Source organism: Protopterus annectens, chromosome 12.part0 (assembly GCF_019279795.1).
Source record: "Protopterus annectens isolate FY-2018-M chromosome 12.part0, PAN1.0, whole genome shotgun sequence".
Classification (NCBI taxonomy): Eukaryota; Metazoa; Chordata; order Ceratodontiformes; family Protopteridae; genus Protopterus; species Protopterus annectens.
This window is the reverse complement of record NC_056746.1, coordinates 224885046-224902582: the sequence shown is the minus strand read 5'-3', so window position 1 is coordinate 224902582 and position 17537 is coordinate 224885046. Positions and strand designations below refer to the sequence as shown.

At 38.8% G+C, this 17537-nt stretch overlaps 1 protein-coding gene across 1 annotated transcript in view; it reads right to left on the bottom strand.

Annotated features, from left to right (window-relative positions):
• Positions 1-14834: 14834 nt before the first annotated feature.
• LOC122816471 overlaps positions 14835-17537 on the bottom strand; it is a gene marked incomplete in the record, with an annotated part of 540921 nt that continues 538218 nt past the window's right edge. Inside the window, 1 exon segment of the mRNA XM_044089292.1 lies at positions 14835-17409. Coding sequence (XP_043945227.1) covers positions 17346-17409 — 64 coding nt within the window.

The window sequence follows — 17537 nt, the reverse complement described above, 5'->3', positions numbered from 1 at the left end:
TGTAGAGTGCTAGCATCACCCATTCCTTGTGATTGATATCCAGTATATAAACACCCACTTAAAGGGAAAAAATTCTGTATAGCAGTGATATAGAAGCTAAATAGCACATTCAGATATATACATTAATATAGTATGCATCTACAGCACATGTAAACACAAAGTAACTTATTCATTAATTTGTAATAACCAAAAATCTGTAAAAACAAAGTAAAATAAAAACAAGTCAAATGTATTATTTGTTTAATTAACTTGCTCATTTCCTGGTAAACCCATGACAACCAAATCATGAACTTCCATTAAAGTAACAGAAAAAAAATTCTAAAAGGCAGGAGGCTAAGGTGGGGGCTACATCTTACCATGTATGACTTAGTAACTTCATTATCTTATCAGTAACAGACATTAAAATTAGAAAATATAAACAGACCAATAAATTCAATACAATTAAAATCTATAATAAGGAACATACAATGTATTCATTAAATGCATATATCAAAAATCACTTGCCAGTAAGGTGAATAATTCATGACAAAAAAAATACATATGCTTACAGAAAAAAAGTCACTTGATGTTACTGCCAGCTACAAGTACATAAACAGAAACAAAGAAATGTGTTCTACATTGTTAGAGAATTAACAGTTCTTGAGCATTTGCAAAGGTAATTATCACTGTGAAATGCATAATAATGTCCATGCAAAGAAAATCAATTATTGGTATTTATTTTATTCTTTTTAAGCTATCATAGCAGTCCACCACTCCAGTTTTGCAGGCTTTGCTCATTAGCCTAGGGGTTGAGTGTAAGTGTGATAGCCACTCTGTGTAGGTGTACTGCCAAGAAACAGGAACAACATTTCACTAACTACAATAACTGATATGACTTAATATCTATAGCTCCAAGGGTTAATACTGTCTTACATTGAGAGAGACCAAACTGAATTCCTTAACATAGTGTACATCATACACAAGTTACCCAGTAAGGCAAGGTACGTGGGTTTAAAACAACTGCTTTCCATTTGTTCTGTATTATGTTGTTACAAATATTGACAAGAACATGCACCTAAATGAGCTCGACTAGGAAACAATATGTGTTACTGTGTTTATATCTGCCATTGGTTACATGGAAACTAAAGAGGCTGTTTACCAGTGACAGGAAATTAAAATCAGCATGCATCAATGTGATGCGCATTAACCTTCATTGGGTACTGTACTTAAAAAAAAAAAAAAAAAAGTCTTTACTTTTATTAGTTGAACCCCTTGTATATGTGTTTCTCTGAAAACAAGCAAGCTAAAAGTCACAACCCTGGTTGTTTATAAAAAGCATATATCTAGTTATGGTGACCTGTTTTGTACCAAAAAAACTGTAAATGTCTAATCAGTGCACACAAGCCCTGATAACCCCTCCTCCTCTGCCCCCCCCCCCCCACCTGCTACCAGCACCACCACCATCCTGAAGTAAGGATGGGTGAACTGAATACTCTTACCTTGAATTATGACAGTTGTATGTAGTCCAGGACACAAGCAAAACCTCCTTTAGTAATACAATGCAAGATCAGACTTCCAAAGGTTCACATTCCTAAAGTCACTGGATCGCTCCACAATGATTTATTAACTGCCTTCCATGTGTCTGCACAGAACTATGAGGGCATTAATCTTGCATCCACTGTGCTTAAGTGTATGATGTTGAACGACTATTTCAGATGTGCATGCAGTGTACCAGACCAAGCAACTGACATGAGAAACTCCGAACTGCGAAAACCAGCAGTTTTGAAAAGTGTCCTAAATCGAGTTGCAGGTTTATTTTCGAGGCAAAAGGATGGAGAGACTAGCAGAGCTCCAACTTTGTCCCTTTTGGCTGCAGGAAGTGAATAAAATGCACCACCTGCTTTAAAAGTTACTCCACACACACACAAACCCCTTCCCTGCAAGAGCTTAAAACTTGCCTCTCTCCTGATTAAAGCAGCAAATATCCACAAACAAGGTCCAACTCCATTGTCCGGAAGCAGCAAACCTCAAAACCCACGCTCGACTTCAACGCTTCCCTGCAAGAGCCAACGTACCTCTCTCCCGATTGGTCCTGCGAGAGCTTAACATCACCTCCCTCCTGATTGGTCCTGCCTGCGGATCAAGCAGTCAGGAGCTCCGCTGTTCTGTGCAGTCATCTACTGCACAGATTCTGGGGAAGAAATTACCTTCCCTGTATCTGGACTGCTGACTCAGGCAGTCAGAGTTCACACAAATTCCTGGGCATCTGCGGGGCAGTCTGAGTGCGTCTGCACATGCCCGGAAAACTCCGGTACTCGTACAAAATATTTCATTTTATGTTTCACAGTTATTTCTTTTGTTTCTAGGTGGGAGGGCTGCAGTCTGATAGCATAAGCCTCCCCTGGGGATAGGACAGGCTTAAACGCATTCTTAGTGATTTACAGCTTATATTTATGTTGGGTAACAAGCCAAGGTCTGCTATTTTAAGATGCTGGTTTATAGATGGGGCCATTTTGCCAAGTTAAAGTTGGCACATTTCTGATTTGACAGGCTGCAGGTTACAAAAAATTAAACATACCATGCCAGTATTATAAAACATACATTTGTACCTCCACATCGAATGATTCAAACACAAATCACACGTGAAAATAATTTTTCCAGAAGGAGAAATCACTTCGGAACAACCTTTAAGCTTTCACTAGTTTATATAGAATTTCATAAGTCTCACCCTGAAGTATTCCACCTTGCTTTCTGGTGTGCTGATCTGTTGGACTTTGCTCAGTAAGGCATTCGGAAAAGATAGCTATCCCCAAGGTGTCAGAGGTGTATAGCTAATCAACAAAGTTTGTTTGAACTAATTCATTGAAACTATCAAACTCCTACACTCAAAAGCATTCCTGCATGGAGTAGTCTCTGACTCCACATACCTCTGCATCTACAAATATACTGAGATCAGACTACATGGGGGGGGGGGGGTAGAAAAATTTTCCTTACCCCACTGTTCTACAGTGTCAATGTTCATAACAGAATGAAATGGGGAATTGACTAAATAAACCAGCTCATTCTTGTTTTGAAGACACTCAATTTGACAAACTGCATGCCTCTGCTGACATACAACCAGTATCTACAGGCAGGCATCACACTTCTTATAATTATTTTCAAACACCTTTATTAAAATATCACTCAAGACGAACCATATTAACATTTTTTCCATTACATACATTATATGTTCTTTCTTTATAACTGTCTTGCAATTCAGCATTACATAAATCACTCAATTCCTGTTTTCCCTTAAATCTCACTCCTTCACCTAAACATTAAACATTAATCTGCATGGATTTTCCCCCCAAAATCCATTTATTTCTAAGTAATTTACTCCTTCCCCTTTCTAAATATCCTTCTTCCAGTGCTTTTATTGCTTTTACAATATTCAATACTTCTAATAAAGCTGGTTTAGATTTTAATTTCCATTTTCTAGCATTTGTTTTTTGGCAGCCAACAGAATGAAAAAAGATCTTTTCAGGTCTACGCAATTCAGACCCTGTGCTCCAGCTCAAAAGAATAATTTCCTTAGTTACAGCCATTTGCTCCCCAGATACTTTTATCAGGGATTTTTTTTTGTTAAATCTGCCATCTCACTACACTCCTAAAAAACAAGTTTCCAGTTACCACCTCCTCCTCTCCCCCATCCCACCTCCAACATTTGCTATTGACCCAAGGTAAAATTCTTTGAAGTCTGCCAGGGGTATTAAAAAAACATGCAAACACTACCAGCCAAAAATCCTAATTCCTTGGATGCTGTTACATACTTGGGAGCAAAACACTAAGTCCTCCCATTACTCTCTTACACAGTGCTTTCCAAGTTTCCATTCCCAATCTTTTCTAACCTCCACTGTTAAAAAGGGGATAAGCAGGAGGGCATATAAAATACTACATGAGAGCCATAAGACTTACAGTTTTTCCCAGTTAGGGGTCGCCACAGCGGAACTCCGGTCTGCTCATGATTGGCGGTGGATTTTTACAGTGGCGAGTTGCCAGCCCGATGCCTAACCTTCAATGAAGGCATGCCCATTCATGCTCACACCTACCTGCAAGTCTTTAACATCATGTGACCGTGGGGAGGACATGCAGACTCCACACAGAAGGCGCTCCAATCGAGAATCGAATGGGAGAACCTCTTGCTGTGAGGTGACAATGCTAACCGCTGCACCATCGTGGCAGGTTGCATGAGAACCATAAGAATCAAAAAGGAACTTCAGTTTAAGATTAGACTAATCTCTACCAGAGCTGGTCTTTCACTAAGGATTCTCTTATCCCTTTCTCTTTACCTATACTCTGATATCAATCCCTGGTAAGGAAATCAGTTGCTAACCTGCATTCTATACTACTTCTTGGCCATATCCCAATTGCTTATCTTTTCCTGTTTAGTTATTTTCTTCAAATACCTTGTTTTTTGCAAGCTCTCCAGTAAGTTCCAGCCCCTTCTTAGCTATTTTTCTGTACTCCTACTTAGTCATCCCTATTGGCAAAATCTCCTTTCTCCATTCATGTGACTGCTTAGTTCATAGGTGTGTACTAGACTAATGACCACTAGGGACTTTTTAAGCCTAGTCATGCAACCCAACTTTCAGGCACATTCTGACACCCTTCACAAGTGCAAGCAGAGTCTTGGGAAATGAACCATTTGCAAGCAGGGGCCTGGGAGATGAACCATTTACAGGTTACCTGTGTCCATTAGAGACATAGGTGCCAAACCAAGGATGAATTTTCTGTTTCCCCATCCAGTTGTCCAATTTACACTTGAATTGGGTTAGGAAGTAACTCTGCTTCACATGGATGGGGAGCCTCTTCCATAGGAGGGGCTGTCTCTGGGATACATAAATGTCTCTCCAGCAGGTCCTATTTTTATCACAAGAAAGGTTTGGACTTTTGAATGGGTAATTCTGGTGCTGTTTGTTTTGCATATATGCAGAAGATCTATCAGGGTTTGACAACACTTTTGTATGCCAGGCATAGATCTCCCCTCAACAGCCTGTAACAGACAGAAAACAGGCACACAATACTTATGACTTGTATTCTCTTAGTGAGAACCTTTGTGGATGTTCTAACTGTTGGATGTTTCTGGTTAGGTACATAAAGCAGGCACTGTATTAAATGATAGGTCTGCTGAATGCAGTGGAACAATGGCCATCTTGGACCTAGATGCCATATCTTTGTAAGTGGCACAACATAGAATGATTTCCTCACTACTTGTACACACGTAATGGTCAAAGACTAGATTAGTGTGTGTGTGTTCCTAAGTCCCCGACTACTGGGTTGACTCTTAGGGGTGTGTCAATATGATAGTTACTAGGGATGGATGACTTCCTGAAGGATATTATTACACATTTCTTGGCATTTAGTTTTAGTCCATGGCGCTCTCACAAGTTGTCTATGTCAGCCCTTCATGGAGAACATTAGTGTGGCTGGGGGATTCTATGACTGCTTGTCTGTCTAGGACTACTGTCTGCAAATTTGGTCAGCCAGAGGCCCATGACATTGGTCTTTACTTCAGAGAAGTCAATACCAAAAAAAAGCAGCAGTGCCAGGACTGATTCCTGAGGGACTATGCTTGTAACTGGCCTCTTTGTAGAGGTGAACTCCCCCAATTCTAACTTCCTGGGTTGTGTCTATGAGCCAAGCTAGCTATCCACAGTGTGACATAAGGGTTTATATCTAACCTCTTGCGTTTATCAATACCCCAGTGGAGTATTGTGTCAAATGCCGTGGCCAGGTCAAGGTAAGCAGTATGAACTGTTTGGCCTCATCCATTGCTTTGCTGACCTTCTCAAAAAATTCCACCAAGTTGAGTAAGCACGACCTACCCTTAAAACCAAACTGGGTTGGGTCCACTGTTTGCATGTTTCCTATGTCATTATTAATCATCTCTGTGATGACCCACCACTAGACCAATAATCAAGGAGCCTCAATCCTCACCACTGGCACCTGTGGGGAAGGTTCACTGGGATAACAGGTACACACCCAGTACTTCCAGATACACCTCTCTGCATCAAGTGCAATTTCCCTTAAGAGCACACAGAGACCACAGTCAGTCCAGGGTTGGTTTCTCCCTCTTCCTTCAGATCCCCAGTAAGACTCCCCCCACTGGCACAGCTATAGAGGAGACCTTAGCCAGGGTTCCAAGCCAAGTTCTCCAACACTCTCTCTCTCCATCCAATGCTTTGTGTCCCTATCCAAGTAGCTGACACACACAAATTTGATTTGTACACACATATACACACACACACACACCTGGGAAAGGCTGGCACAGGTTTTCTAGTTATGCCACCTTTTGCCCAGACTTTAAGGTAGTTACCACTGCCACCAGAACCCTTCACCAGCTACATTAAGGCACTTCCAAGGGTACCCAATATACTGAGTGAAATTACTAATACAAGTGGTAGTTTGACCAAAAGCAAGGACATTAGGAGTGTCACCAAATAAATATGCAGGCACTTTCAAAAAAAATCTCTACAAAAATCAGCCACAATGAAAGGTTGAAATATATTTAATAACAAATAAAAGAACAAGATGATATTAAAGATCAATTCACAGTGACATAAGAGTTCAAATCACAGGAAATATTTAAAATACCACTGAAGGTCAGGCTCAGACAAATAAAGAAAAACAATATCTAGACTAAGTTTCACTATATTTCTGACTGAATCTATGAGAATTAATATTCCCTAATAACTTGTCTAGTAGAGCAAGACAGATGATGTGGTGAATGCTTGGTCTTGTCGTCAGGCCAAAGACGGAATAAAGAATGCTCTCACTCAGACTTCTCAAAATAATACCTAAAATATTACCTCTGAGATAGCTTACAGAATGACATCACTGGTCATCTGACTTCTAGTTCCCAGGCAAAACCCTCATTGCTGGAAGCTGACATGACGTAGCGCCTACCTGTAAAAATACACACACAAGGGCTTTTACTCATGTATTTGGCAAGTGCTGGAAGTTATAAAATAATTACATACCTTCACACTTCCAGAGGAGTAATTAGTTCACCCCAAAGATGATACAGAAAGCTTCCTAGTGCAGACTTTGTCGCTCTGGCTGCGTTGAAACCTGTGCGATAGCATATTTATGGTCTAGCCTATAAAGTGATTAAATTTCAGACATTTTTCTAAAGTTTGCTAGACTGAGGTTAACCCTCCAGTTTTCTCTGTTAAAACATATACATTTAAACAATTAGAATAATGCATGTACATTTCTGTTCTCTGCAGTAACACACACTGTGGATACATTTAAAACACTAGCCCTTTACAGATACCTTTTCAACACAAATGTCTGTACAAATCTATTTGATATACATGACATACATTTATGGTACCGGCCTGTTGTATAAATCAGTTTTATATTCACAAATGACACAATTTACAAAATTCCAGCTAGCTGTGCTGGCAGTACCACCTTTTGTCGTAACCTCCATGATTTTTTCCATGGCTTTGCATAAGAGACTAATATGATTGTAGTTTCCAGGGTCTGCAGATGGCCCATCTTTGTGCAGAGGTATGACTGTTGATGTTCTCCATTTGTGAGGCATGAAGCCTGTTTGGAGGCTATGGTTAAATAGCAGTTCCAGAAGGACTGAGCTCACATTCCATACTATTTAGAAGTCCTTAGAATACCTACTGCACCTTTATGAATATAATATTCTGTACAGTGATTATTCTCCCCAAAGATCTGCATCCAAAAACACCTCTGTCTCCTTATTTCTTGAACTCCCACCATTTCTTCACTTTCCACTTTGAATTACAACATTCTGCTTGTGTTATATATCAGCCTCAACTGTGCAGCTCTAAAGCATCCCTTCAAATCAGGTAACCCTAGACCACCTTATTCTATTGGGAGGATAAACTTATCCCACTTAACTCTACCTCTTTCCCTCCCAGATAAATTCCTCAGTCTATTATTGTCCACAACCTTTCCTCTAGTTAATAAAAATATGTACTACTATATACGAAAGTAAAGGGATGAAAAACATTTTCACTGCTTGTACCTTATTATCCATATTCATAAGAGCTTCCATTTTTTTTGTATTATATTTTCTTTGGTTTCTTCCCAGATATCCTTAGCTGCCATAACATAAGCATTTTTAATCCATACTCCTAAATACTTCATCTTATGTCCCCATATTTTTGGGGTACCGCTGAACCAAGCTACGAGTGTGTATATAATTTATATCTATAGCCTTTGTTTTATCTTCATTAATTTTATAGTCTAAAGAGACTTAAAACTGCAATAAAATGTTCCACGATACCAAGCTGTCCATTTCTGGATTTATCGAGTACGAAATATGTATAAATAAAGTTAACTTTTCTTGATTACCATACCAATTATATTCCTGAACTTTTGAGTCCATTATTTTGTTGCCAGTCATTCCAGTGACTTTAAATAGAAAGCAAATAAAGGGAAAATGAAAGCAGTCCTGCCTGGTTCCACTGCTCAAACAGCATACTGGAAGGAAACCTTCCCACTTCAATTTTACTTCCAGTCCTTCAAATGTCCTGTTAACTATCACAAAAGCTTACGCTGTCATACTTTTTTCTGCATCAAGACCCACCACCACTATTTTCTTCTTACATTCTGCTTCTCTCTGAATCAGTATATATTAATGTCAAATGTTTACCTCACCACCACAAAACCACATATATGTAGCTAAACAATTTTAGCAACACTTTTGCCATTTGTTTAGCTATTATGGACATAAATGCTTTATAATCATGGTTTAAAACTGAAATGGACCTACATGAAGCTGGGCTGATGGGTTTTTACCATCTTTAAGCATTACAGCCACTATAGCTTTTTTCCAAGATGTTGGTGCTTCCCTTCATTTTAAAATACTGTCAAAACCTTCCAGACCTTTCACACGTTACTCCCTCCTAGCTACCAAAGTTCCACAGGCATGCTATCAATTCCAGAGACTTTACTGCAGACTCATTATACATCTCTAGTTGTTTTTCTTGTTATATGCTTCCCAAGTTAGGCAACAATCCTGTCAACTTTCTGTTGCCCAAGTTGTTGTACTACAAGTTTGTGTGTTCTGGAGTTATCAAAAACAATTGCTTAACAGCAATCTTCCTAAACTCATGCATATTATCCAGACACTCCCTTATTTTCTCTATCCTTCTTGTTCTGTGAGACTCCCCTTATTCTGCAATACTTTAACCTCTGTCAGCCCCTTTAAAAATTTTACTTCCTAACTATACCTTTTTTTTTATTTCTACCCTATTTTTAAACTCTCCATTTTATCCCACTCACTAGCTATAACTCTGAAGAAATTTCTTCCTTAACTGTCGAATAATTTCCACTAACCATTCCTTAAATTCCTCTCTTTGACAGACAGATGGGGAAGTGCCAGTATCTTAGTTTTACTTCATTACTCTGCATTTTTTTCTTAATTATCGGTGCATGATCTGAAAGTTATTAGATGTTTCAAAGCTTTCAATTAAATGCACATGTTCCTTGGAAATATAATTTGTCTAGTCTAGCCCAGTTACTGTACCTTGGTGTATAATATGAACCTACATGTGAATTCTGAGTTCATATTACTGAATTCATGTCTTCCATACCAAACCAAACATTTTCTTAAATTTCATCAGAAATCTATGCTCTCGTTATATTTTCCCTTATAGGTCCCCCTCACACATCCTCACAGTTACAAATGAAGCTCCAGTCCCCCTTATAATATTCCATGCTGAAAGCGGATTTCTTCCAAAAGTTTAAGTTTTATAACGGTTTTTGGTGGAATATAAACACATGCTAGCATAATGCTCATCTTCTCTTTCCAGTAGTCGCTTACTGCAACAAATCTATTATTGTCTTTTCCCCCTCTTCTATCACTACTGGAACCCCCGCCCCCAGCAATAAGTATTATTCCAACTTTCCTTAGTCCTTGATTTTCTGCTGAATATCCATCCTGAAATAATTTTTGTCAAATTCACATGCTCATTTCTTTTCCAATGAGTCTCCTGCAGCACAGTTTGCACTTCGCATTTCTTAATATAATGCAGTACTGTTTCTAGTCAATACCTGTAAAGAGACTAACATTCCAGATACTATGGATAGAATAGTCATAATAAAAATCTATTATTCCCAATTATTATATATGGTTTTCTGAAAGGGTACTTCCAACTTTTGCCTTACATGTACTCACTACTGTTTGGCTGGCTGATCTTTTATGCAATTGTTTCTTCTCATCTCCATTTGAATTTATGCCACATTCTTCAAGACATTTTGTTTCAACAAAACTCCTTAAAAATCTAATTTTCAAGACACCCCATCCCCTATTAACTTAGCACAAACATATGTACATTTTTAACAAATGAAGTTTAACCCTCAAGATTGGGACAACTTCTCCAAACTGACACCTGCCCCCACATGCATAACCTAATATAAAATGAATGTTACCCATGCTTAACCGCATGTTAGGGCGGCCGCGGTGGTGTAGCAGTTAGATTTGCCACCTCACAGCAAAAGGTTCTCTGGTTCGATTCTCGGCTGGGGTGCCTTCTGTGCAGAGTCTGCATGTCCTCCCTGTGGTCGCATGGGTTTCCTCTGGGCACTCCGGTTTCCTCCCACATCCCAAAGACATGCTGTAGGTGGATTGGACACACTCAATTGGGCCTAGGTGTGCATGCATGCCTTCTGTGAAAGGTTGGGCACCAGGCTGGCAACTCAGCATTGTAAAACTCCGCTGCCAACCGTTCTGCAGATCATTGTTCCGCTGTGGCGAACCCTAATGGGGATAAGCCAAAAGTTGATGATGATGCTTAACTGCATGTTAGAGTTTGCGTTACTCACTTTTACCAACTGCTGTCTGCTCTTTTCTTATATTTCCCTCCCATATATGAAAGATTGCATGCTTTCAGAAAAAAATAATTTTTTAGTTCTAAGAAAAAGTGCACTGGCTATCTTTAAAAAAACTAAATTACTCACTGTTCCATTAAATGCATTGAAGTACTAAGGCTGTTGGGAGGGCTATCATCTTTATTCACTTTCAAAACAATTCTTCCTGGAAAGCCCGTTAAAACAAGTCCCCTCTCTTACTGTAGACATATAAAGAGCACAGAAACCTGGCTAAAAAAATTAAAGACAAGAGAGCTTTTTTTCCCCTCTAACCAATGTAGCCCACACAAAATTCCACAAAATTTCTGGACCAACAACAACCTACTCCACCCGGATAACCCCACTACTCCCAACCTCTTTACAAACCACACTACTTCTGAAACTGCCTCCCTCAACTATTTCATTGAAACTATTCAAAACCTCACACTTAATACACAAAACAGTGCATCTCACTCAACACCTCCACTACCCCATAACAAAACTCTCCCCAAGGCTGCTTCTTTCCAACCAGTCATAATTACTACAATTAAATCTCTCCTTAAACTTAAATCCTTCTCTCCCTCACCATACCATCTACCCCCTCATTTCTTACAAATAGTTGCACAATCCAGCTCATATCCTGTCTCAATTCTCATTAACTGCTCCATCTCTGAAGCCCTGGGTCCCTGACATTTGGCAATCTTTCTATACTATCCATCTTCCCAAAAGTGGCAGCTCTACAGATCCCTCTAACTTTAGACGAATTGCTATCCTGTCCCCCTATCCAAAATCTTGGAAAAAGTGCATATATGTTCAGCTATTCAAAACACCTTCTCGATAATAACCTCACTCTTACCCAACACAGCTTTAGGCCCTACCATAGCACTTCTACTGCATTACTGTAATTTACCCAAATAGTTGAAGCCCGTGACAATAGCCTTGCCTCCAGTCTTTTCCTTGATCTTTCAAAGGCCTTTGATACTCTCTCTCATTCTAAACTTCTAACTAAGCTCTCAGACCTACATCTCTCTACTTCCATCAACTGGTTCTCTAGCTATTGCTATGGCAGGCACCAATCAGTCCGCTGGCAAACTGTCCTCTCTCCATTCCTCCCTATTACTGGAGTTCCCCAAGAATCAATTTTGAGCCCCCTCCTGTTTAATATATTCACTAATAAATTTCACTCTGCTACTAACCTCTCTACACGTCTACAGTATGATGACGACTCCATCCTCATTACCTTGGCCCACAACATCTCTGATCTACTAGCTCTCACTCAACAAACCTTTTCCTCTATCGAAACCTGGCTCTCTGATAACCAACTCATATTAAACCCCCCCCCCAAAAAAATAAATTAATTCCTTCTCTTCCTCCCTAAAACAATTGCTCAGCACAAAGCCTCTTTCTCTATATCCTCTCTCAACACTATTAAACCTGAACCCCATACTAAACTACTTGGATTATTGACTGTGAATTAAAATTTGATATTCATATTCAACAAAATATAAAAAGACCCACCAGAAACTTGAACTTCTCTTTTGTAATCAAAAATTTGTCACCCTCTTCCAAGCCCTCCCTCACTCCAGCCTACTCCTACCCTGCATTCTTTATACTGCCCTTGCCCTTATTCATGTTCAAACATCTCTCATCTCTAAACTAGAGCCAAACTGCAACAAAAATCGTCAAAATTGCCACCAACCTTCCTTACAAATCTCACCACTGTCTTGCCCTTACGTCACTCCAAAAGCCAGAATTCTCCAAACAGCTTATACCCCAGATGCATATTGCAAACACTATCCTATATGAACCCTCACTATGTTCCTTCATTACCAATTTAGTCTTCTTATGTAACCCCCCCCCATCACCTCTGTACTGCCAGCAAACACCTCCTTCAGTTATACAAACCCAACAAAAACATTGGTAAGACCATTTACAAATACTCTAACCCATGCTTGGAACTCCAAGCATTCAGCATAAATGCTTGTTTAAGAACAAACTTTTTCTCCTGAAGACTTGGTCATGCCCTTGTCAAGCCTCCACTTGAACTAGTCTCTTCTCTCCACATCTTATCTGCTTTTCTCCATCAGCTTTCTCCACCTTGTACTTGCTCTAGCAAACTGTATTCATACTGTACTCCTTTGTGTAATATTCTCTAAACCTTTTAATTATTTGGCCTATGCTGTATATGGTTCTCAAATTTTGGAAACTGTACTTAACTGTTATTTTAACTATGTATTGTACTGCTGTGCACACATTTTGACTTGTACTATATTTCTGTGATCCTACATTAGTATTTTGTAAATATCATTATTACTTGTATTATTTCTGGAGCTTTTCTCCTTGGGTCGCCAATGGGCTGCTGGCTGAGCTGGACTTAAGCAGTTAACAAATGTCAATAAATCAATCCTGACACATTTTATACAAAATGATTTTTCTTATTTCTCTCTAATATCTTTCTAAATGTTAAGGACATAATGCAGAGTGTATATACTTTACAGTCCACCCATGTTTAACAAAGTCAACAAAAGCCCAGCCTTTTCTGAGCCACTTTTTCTTGCAAAGCCATATTTCACAAATGTGACATACTTTATAATCTCATATTTACTCACTCATTTCAATGTTAATCATCTTCCTGATCACCTCCATCTCCCAATACTAGACTCTGGTTCAAGTCCAAGGTACTGCCAATTCTTCTAGACAGTTGCTGCGTTTTTCTATCTCTCGAGCATCTTCCTTTGGAACACTGGAAAATGTTTTACTGGTGATGTCTCTTTATGAACTTTACTGTTAGAAAAATGAGAAGCAGAATCCCCTTCTGCCTGCCGGCTCACTTTTTGTTGGATAAACAGCATGTACTTCACTACAAAAAAGTCTTTGATCCTCAGAAATACTTGGGATGCATGGATGCAGAAGCTTGAATGTTACACCTGCCTCTCAACATTCCCTGACTGCTGGGATAAACTTGCTTCTGCGCTGCCTGGTGTATAGTGAATAACTCTTTCCATAATCTCTGTTGTCCCCAGTTTTTAATACTTTCCACTTCTGTACAGTTTTGCCAGGATCAAATCTTTCTGCTGGTATGATTGCATCTTTACTAATATAATTCTTGGGCTGCTTTCCCATGGCCAGATGTGGAGCATACACGATGTGTCATTTCAATTAATAAATCCTGCTGTGGAACACCAGTCCCAGTTGCTTATTTGTACTTTCATAAAACTAACTGTTCTTTTCAGATTTTCTGATATAGCAGACAATCTCACGTTTTCTCTGCATGCTCCGTCTTCTCTTGTTTTTGTAATGCCTCTTCTTTGAAGCCTCATACTCTGACGGCTTTTTCTTCACTTCAGCCTCTGATTTTTGCAGTTTTATCAGTTCATCTGAATAGCTAGTTGAACCTTTTTTTTCTGCCCATTTATTTGAGATATATCTTCCATTTTTCAATTTCAACAACCTCTGAGTACATCTGATTTTTTCCCTCTAAATTACTGGAAGCTGTCTTTTAATCAAAGCTAAAGCTTCAACTGCTTTTTGCTGAACAGATGTGGAATCTTTCCCAGACAGTGTTCCCTCTTTACCTTTTCTGGATGATTTTCTTTCCAGTTCTCCTAATTTCTTCTATGTTGGCATCTAGGCAGTACACTTACTAGATATTAACTGAATTTTACCCAAAAACAGTTTCAATGGCACTCATTTTTCTCAGTTTCTGTTTTCACACTGGGAGAGCTGAAATTACAGTGTACAGTCATCTTGAAATTCCACAGTTCTTGTAACCGTTGGGAGCATCACAACTCTGGTGACCCCCAAGGTAACATCACAGATTCCATAACCCCTGACCAGCGCATTTCATTTCCAGTTAGATGCGTTCTCATTACTTCCTGCAAAATTACAAACATATCTGCCTGCATAAGGAAGAACTTTTCACACTGCCCCTCTCACCACAGCCTTAATAAAGCACTACAGCAACTCAGTGAGACACACAACAATGAAAATAAATCAGTTTATTAAAATGTATTCAAAAGAAAAAATAAGTCATGAACAGTATATATATTGTTGAGCTCTTTAGCAGTAAGAGGTAGGTAGCATGAAATAAATGTCGACCTAGGTTTTTACCAAAGTGCCAGCATGACAGGAACAGTATAGTGGTATCTTCTGAATGTCCTTCTGCATATGTGTATTCAGCAAACATGAACAAAGGCAATAACTCAATTAAAATGAAGTACAGGTCATTAATAGACACTTGCTACTGTGTGCAGAGCTAGGACTTCCCATTATCTGGAATTCACATGAAGGCAAATGGGATGCAGGGAACAAATGGGGAAACTGCAGTGCGTTGTGATACAGGAAACTGATATTTCCCACACAAATCCAGGCAGTCAATGCCCCCTCCTGCATCTGACAAGTGTTCCACTTCATATACTCAATACACTATATGAACAAGGGGAACAAATGCAGTATATGAACAAGACAACAAGCCCCTGCCCCCAAAAAACTCATACAACGGAGGCTATTTATCTAGCTGAAGAAAGCTGCTACTATGACGCAGCATAAACCTCAGCATAAAACCAAGGAAAAACAAATTTAATATGCATCACTGAATAAGACCATTACAGACACTATCTGCTTATTTTGTGACAGATTACAAAGAAACAAAGCTACAACTGGCTAGTATGCATAACCTTTTCTTACTAGGTCCCAAACAAGGGGGTTGTCAGCAGACGTAATGTGTTATGCAGAGTGACTGGATTCCATTTATTGCAGTAATAGTGCAATGATATGCAAGCTAAACAGGAAGCATTTAGAAATGTTCCAGCTTCAAAGCAAGCTTTTCTGATTACAAACCTCAGCCATTACTGTTGCACAATAAATATCCACATTATGTTTCTGCTGGAATTGGTGAGTGGTCTTGGCAGAATATTTGCAACTCAAGGTTGCTAGATTATATCACTTCCCAATAACAGAGAGATACTTTTTGGATGCTGATTTTAAGACAGGTTTTACAACATGCCAGAAGAATGCCAAAAATTAGCCCAAGTTGCATCATGAAGGCTGACTTCCTTTATGCTAGTTTCTTACCTTTCACCATCTCACACATTTTACAAATGGTTTAGAGGTCTGAAGCCTGTGGCTCTAAAGTGACCTAATATGGCTCAACTAGGAATTAAAACTATCTACATTGTTAAAATCTATAGGCAGTGTTAAAATGTTCATATGTAAACTGCTGACATCACTATACATTTTTTCTGGTTAAAAATCAGTATGAATTTCTCTGCTTGGTTAATTTTTAAATAGAAAGTTACATCCAATGCAGTTCTCACAATGTTTTGTTGTTGAATATTTTTCAAAATAAAAAGGATCTTTTAGTTTCCTGAAGTATATGTATACCTCACAGCAATTACACACATTCGTGCTAGGCTTTTCAATGGCTAAAATAGTCTGTGTGTGCGTGTGCTGGGGGGAGTGGAATCAGGCTTCCATTTACAGCAGCAGCTAAGCTCAGAGTCCCAACTTGTTATTTCAGGATAAAAGCTAGAACCTGGATAATAACGGTACATCACAATGATTCAAAACTATCGAATGATTAAAGAATGCAGTTAACTTGGGACCTACCATTATGCTGTTTTCTTCAATTTCCTGACGTTACTAATCAAGTACAAATCACGGATTTTCCTTCTTGGATTAGTAACTCAATTTACTGAATATTTCTATAAAAATGGGTGGAGCCATGGCAGCTAGGGACCAACATCAGAAAAGAACACTAGATTCACTGCAACAAACAGAATGCCTTCCAAACTGATTTTTGAGTGATTCTCATCTACGCAAATACCTTGTCAGCATGCAGGACTGTAACATATTACTCCTGTAATTTACATTCAAAATGAGATGATAAAAGCAATACAAGTCGTCTTTGCAATCCTTTTTCATTGTGTACAGTTTAACAACCCTCCTTCATTCTGTCCTCTATTAGGAACTGCATATTTCCAATAAAAGTCTTGTATTTCTGTTTTTGGCAGCAGTTGTCTTAACTGCCTTAAAGCTGTCAAGCATGGAAAGTACTATTCGGCAAAACTCTTTGCATTAATCCATTAACAAGTAAATAATACAGATTCATATTTTTTAAGTTCTGTCTAACCAATACCTAATCTCTCCAAAACCTTTACCTTCAAACCTTCATCAAAAGTATTTAAAGTAAACTCTCACTTTGTATTATTAAAATAAACTATAATTCTCTTAAGGCATAACTGCAAGGCACAGCAATTCCATACATAACCGTTAACAGGAATTCCAAAATGAAACTGCATAGTGGAAATGTGCACATAAAAACTAAACTTAAGTCAGACAGTTGCATTTTTCACTCGCTGAATAAGGTGTCATGCCTCTGGGAAATGTTTTCTCCTTAAACACTCAAAATGCTACAAGGAGGCTACAGCATAAAATAGGACAGTGGTAGTATCACAAGGTAGTGCAAGGCAAACTTCATGAGGAATTCAATGGTTTCAAAACTCCTCTGCAGCCTCTCTCGGATCAGTCATCTCAATAGAAGAGTAGTTTCCAGTTTGTCTAAAAAGCAAAACACACGCAAGGAGTTACTGCAATGCAAAAATTAAAGGCCATAAAAGCTTTAAAAAATTAGTTTATTGTGCCAAAACTGTTATGATTCCTTTCATCTGTTTCCATCACTTTGCCAA